The sequence below is a fragment of the Myotis brandtii genome, unplaced genomic scaffold, assembly GCF_000412655.1.
Source record: "Myotis brandtii unplaced genomic scaffold, ASM41265v1 scaffold176, whole genome shotgun sequence".
NCBI lineage: Eukaryota > Metazoa > Chordata > Mammalia > Chiroptera > Vespertilionidae > Myotis > Myotis brandtii.
The window spans coordinates 4,107,412-4,113,052 of record NW_005356519.1 but is presented as its reverse complement, the minus strand read 5'-3'; the positions used below and the strand labels follow the sequence as shown (position 1 = coordinate 4,113,052).

Sequence of the window (5,641 nt, the reverse complement as noted above, 5' to 3'; positions counted from 1 at the left end):
TATATATATATAAATAAAATTACTATGTAATCCATGAAATATTATTCAAAGTTATGGAAAATTGTTAATCTAGTAAAACATAATGCAGTGTAACTAACCAAACATAATCAAGGTAACAAGGTAACATTATATAATATTTCATTAAGGAAAAACAGATAATCAAATTGATTGCTAATAGGTCTTCCTATGCCGCAGGGCATAAAATTACTATGTAATCCATGAAATATTATTCAAAGTTATGGAAAATTGTTAATCTAGTAAAACATAATGCAGTGTAACTAACCAAACATAAAAACTAAATCAAGGTAACATTATATAATATTTCATTAAGGAAAAACAGATAATCAAATTGATTGCTAATAGGTCTTCCTACCATTTTCTGCCGCAGGGGTATGATGATGGCTATGGGGGTGAATATGATGACCAGACTTATGAGACATATGATAACAGCTATGCCACCCAAACGCAAAGGTAAGGCATTTGCTGTCTAAATAACCCTTCCCCAGATTATTTCTCATCTTGTTATTTTGTTTCTTGTATCTGAATATCAGTTATGTTATGTGAGAGTTTCTGGTAGTGGTTTTTCTCCATTGTCTGTCTGAATTATGAAGTTGTTTACTAGACTGTGAGAGGTAAAAGATAATAGCTTTTAATTGTTAATAATGAAGTAGTAGTGTGTTATTTTCAGAACAGATAATTATCATAACCAATCAACTCATTAACAAGCCTGTATTTAATGAAACTGTTGTTTTTGAATATTATTTTAGTGAACTCATAATTAAGTTAACACTAAAAACAAGTTACTTGTTTGATATAGCTATTTTTTCCTAAAATGTAATTTTTATTTGTAATACAAAAGACGTAGGAAATGTTATTGGTGCTCTGAAAAGAGAAAAATTCATAAAATAACTTAATGAATCAAGAATTATTTTCCTTTCTTAATGGGTTACTAAATGATTATTGAATATAACTTGTCAGATTGACTCAAAAATTTTGATATCAATGAACTTTTACTTTTGTAAAAGTTGGATTTATTTAGATGTTATTTACATACAGTATGTTTTGCCTGTGGTGGTACAGTTTGGCAAATGCAAACTACCAAAATTAAGATACAGGGCCTTTTCATCAATCCAAGATGTTTCCTTCCAGTTCTTTATAGTCAACTTTTCAAACCAGGCCTTGGAAACCATGACTTGTTTTCTGTCACTACAGTTTTGTCTTTTCTAGAATGTCATATAAGTAATATGAAGTAATATAATATGTGGCTTTTTGAGTCTGGTTTCTTCATTTAGCATAATGTATTTAATATTTACTCATGTTATGTGTATCCGTGTTCTGATTCTTTTTATTACTGTGTAGTATTTTGTTGTAAGGATGTGCTACAGTTTCTTCATTCACCAGTTGGAGGACATTTGTGTTGTTTCTATTTTTTGCAGTTATGTATAAACTTGAAATAAAACATGCATTTTTAGAAAAAGTAGTCACTTAAAGTTCTTTTCTTAAAAAAAATGTATTTAGTTATAAATTTCATGAAAAAGTAGTCCATATACCATTAGTTGATTCTCCTATTTGTGGTTTATAGAAACTAGTATAACTGATTGTCACAAAATCATTAGACTTGATCATTTATTGATCAACTTTATTGGCACCCAGAGAAAGTTGTATGATTTGTTAAGAAATATTTGAAGGAGAGAAGATGGCAAAGAAAGAAGCAACTGCAAGGTCATTATGGAGTGAAGGAAATCTACATGTATTGCACAAGTGTTTTTCGTGGCCTGAGGGACAGCATAGTGAAAGGGGTGAAGGGAAATTCTATTTAAAGAGAATACTATAGACAATTAGGAGAAAGATGAGTGAACTGATAACTTTAAAGCTACGCATAACATATCATTATGGAAATTACTATCTTCAACTTTGAGTAATTGGTAAATTTATAGTAGGTTAAATAGAAAAGTCATCATGAACTAAAAGCATTTACTGTGGGTAATGTTTTAATTGTCCCAATTACATATTGGAAGACAGCACACTTATTTAGGATTGGGGAAAGTTTTGTGTCACATCACAGATAGTAAATAGAGTGGTATATGCAACTTGGCTACATATTTAAAACAACCGCTAATATTTTCAATGAGATTGCTAGTTCATCACTGTATATTAGTACATAAAAAAATAGTGATAATAATGTTCTTGAACTTGTTTCAGAAACTATTTGGTAGAAAACACAATTACCACACACTACTAACACAACCAGAACAGAGTAAAATCATTTCTTAATGTAGCTCTGCAGAGTTACATTCATCTTATAGAGATTTTGAAATAATTTTCTGAAAATTAGGAACTTTCTAAATCTTTCTTCCTGTTAAATTTAAATGGGCTTAACTGATGCTAAGAGAAAAGAAAGAAGAAAAAATGAAAATTAAGATAATTTATCTTTAAATATTTAAAAAGTCAAATAATTGAACATAATTATGTTTAAAAAGTAATGCCAATATAGAATAATTTGGGGGAAAATTTATCTTGTTTTAATCAAGTATGATTTAAATGTCAAAGAACACTTTCTATGTCCTTCTATTACCTTCTTAATTTTTTCCTTTTCTATCTATTCAATTTTCTATGACTAAATTCTTTTCATCCTCCTAGATCTAGCTCAAAATCTAATTTTTCCAAATCGTCTTTCTTTAATCCTTTATTTAGGAATAACCTGTTTCTGAATTCCAATAGCACCATATCTTTATTTCTCTATGGCACTTTCTATCTTTGTCTTACATTAGGATCATTTGTGTACATATCCCTTAAATTCCTCAATCATTTACAAACAATATGACTATTACTACTTGTCCAGAATCCTTGCCTGATCCATCCCTGTGTGCTTTCTGTATCTATCGAGACTTTCATGAGTTATGTGTTGAATAGATGATAGTTGAACACATGAATGTCAGCCCCAATGTAAACCTACACTATGAAAATTCAAAACAAGAGCTTCATGTCTCAAAGAGAATACACTATTCAGAATTGTATGTATCATATTTACTGACAAAATATTTATGTGTTTTGAGATATGTTAGTGCTAAACAAGAAAGGTTAAAGAAAGCAGGTCATGAATTTCGTTGTAATGATACTAATATTCTGTATTATGATAAGTATAAAATAATTTTCTATATTATAATAAGTATAAATTATCTATTTTCATCAAAACATATTTTCAATATTAGCATAGTATATGTCACACTAGAGGTTCTTAGTAAAGATTTGTTGAATAAAATGAAAATGCATTAATGAATGTATGAAATTAACACTATAATCTCAGAGAACTGTGGAAAAATTCTTAACTATAATACCAATTTGCAATAAAAATGGATAAGCACTGAGACATTTTATTACATAATGTATTTAATATCTACTTTTAGATTATTTCTATTGATCCAACTATGCCAGCAGAAGGTAAGATGAACAGTGCAGTTAAATAAGCATTTATTATTATATAACTATGTGTGCCAGAAAGTATACTCACCATACAGTATACTTCTTTAAAAATGTTTAAATACATTTTAATATTTGCTCCTAATAATTTGTTTCAGGAGTCATTTGTAAGCTGTGTATATATTTAAATAAATATAAGTAAAACTACTATAGGATAGTCAACTATTAAGAATTAAAAGTAAGAGAAAGCAAATTTTCTACAGGGATTGTTTCTTTTCAAATCGTAGCTAATTAATTGGACTTTAAAAGGTATGATTTGGATTTATGGAGGAAAATGGAGAAAGTTTCTAAAGAATTGGAATAAAGAGGACTACATGAGGTTAAAGTTTCTCCATCATTTACAAGCAATATGACTATTATTTTAGTATTGTCATGGTCAAAATCAAAAGAAAAGCTAATTTAGAATCTTGAAGGTAAGACAATAGATTATGAGTGACTTAACAGAACTGAAAGACAAAAATCCTTAAAGAAAATGGTCTTTAATCGACTAGTCAGCACAGGTGAATACAGAATTTGTGGAGATTATGAAGTAGAATCTGGCAGGTGCCTAAATGGAATAATTATATCATATTTAATAGAGTCTAAGGGAAGTTCACAAGGTATGTGCACTACAAAGGTTCACCTGGAGTTCACCTGGAGAAACTATAACAATTTTAATTAATCTCCACTTTTCTTGTAAGGTGTCTTTAGTTCTGGAAAATTTCAAATGGAACAGAAAAGGAATTTCACTAAAGATTCCTAAGAGGTAGCTCAACTAAATGACAGGAAGGACTGGTCTCTAACCATCATTTCCTCTTGCTCTGTGTCTATGAGAGGAAAAAGTAAGGAAATAGATTAATGAGTTTATTATACAAGCTTCAAATTGCAGGACTAGAATTGCAGTTTCCAGAGGAACTCAATTACTTGAAGTCTTTGCCTCAAGACAAGTTACATCCTGTGATTTACACCTTTAATTGGACCGAATATTAAATTCTATTCATGTTCTGATACCCCATTTTTAATGTACTCTTCAAAGTTATTAACGTTTTCAAAGATCAATCTTCTAAAATTATGCAAATTCACAAGGTTTTACAACCACTTGGTTTTTCTCAATGCCCAGATTTTAAGCAAGAATCTATACTAAACGAAATCATAGATGTAGAAAAGAGTAACTTTCATGTACAGTACTTATAAACAAATAATAATAATGTAAATTAATGTCAAAAGATCAATTCTGACCTAACAGTAATTTAAATTGAATGTTAAATGTTGATCATTTATAATTCTCCAGTATAAATTTTTTAACTACAGGTTGATGATGTAATAAGCAAAATATCAAAATGAAAGTGTTTACTTTCCTTGAAGCATGAATCAGGTGAGATACTAACACAACCTAGGAAGGGAATCATTTTTTCTATATATTAATAAAGGAAGGTGCCAAGAGTTCAAAGATACATCTCTCTCTGATATACTAGTATAAGACAGAAGTTCCCAAATTTTCAAAGATGAAGATTTTTTTTTAGAGATAGAAACATCAATGATGAGAGGGAATCATTAGTTGGCTGCCTCCTGCATGCCCCCCACTGGGAATCGAGCCTACAACCCAGGCATGTGCCCTTGACCGAAATTGAACCTGGGACCCTTCAGTCCTCAGGCTGACACTCTATCCACTGAGCCAAACCGGGTAGGGCTGAAGACCCTTTTTGAATATCTGTCTACACACTAGGGCCTACACAGCAAGAGGGGAAATGAGACTTTTAAATGAGGATAATCTGGAGAGAGTTTAGTAAGACTATTTTCACTGGCAGACTATAGTGGAACCACAGGAACAGTGTATTCCTCTGGGGCTAGTTTCCCTGGGACAAGGTGTTTGCCACCAAAACTAGGAGTGAAAGGCAGACACAGAAAGCTGTGAGAGAGGTGTCCTGTCAGGAGATTCAGAATGGCAGCCAGCCGTGGCCATCCCACAAGTAGGACACTCCAGGGAGTCAATACCCAGACCTCACTCAACTCTCCTTTGTCTCCTCCCATTGCTCCCATTGGCTGAACTCATTCAGAGGCAGAGGACAAGAGACCCAGCAGATGGAGTTGCCATTAGTCATCCCAGGGTTTAGGGCAGATTGGAGAGAAGAGTAGACATGGGGAGGTAGATGGAAGAGATCCAGCCCAACATCCAAAGTGT

The 5,641-nt window shown here is 31.6% G+C and overlaps 1 protein-coding gene across 10 annotated transcripts in view; it reads left to right on the top strand.

Annotated features, from left to right (window-relative positions):
- The window catches only part of KHDRBS2 (KH domain containing, RNA binding, signal transduction associated 2), a 561,259-nt gene that overhangs the window by 466,614 nt on the left and 89,004 nt on the right, over positions 1–5,641 (top strand). For all 10 annotated transcript variants that reach the window (XR_001361536.1, XR_001361530.1, XR_001361531.1 and 7 more), the window contains exon 7: positions 389–471. Coding sequence is in view for 3 of the 10 variants with exons in the window: in XM_014537318.1 (XP_014392804.1) it covers positions 389–471 (83 nt within the window). In the remaining 7 variants the exon portion in view is untranslated. The remainder of the gene's footprint in view (positions 1–388; positions 472–5,641) is intronic.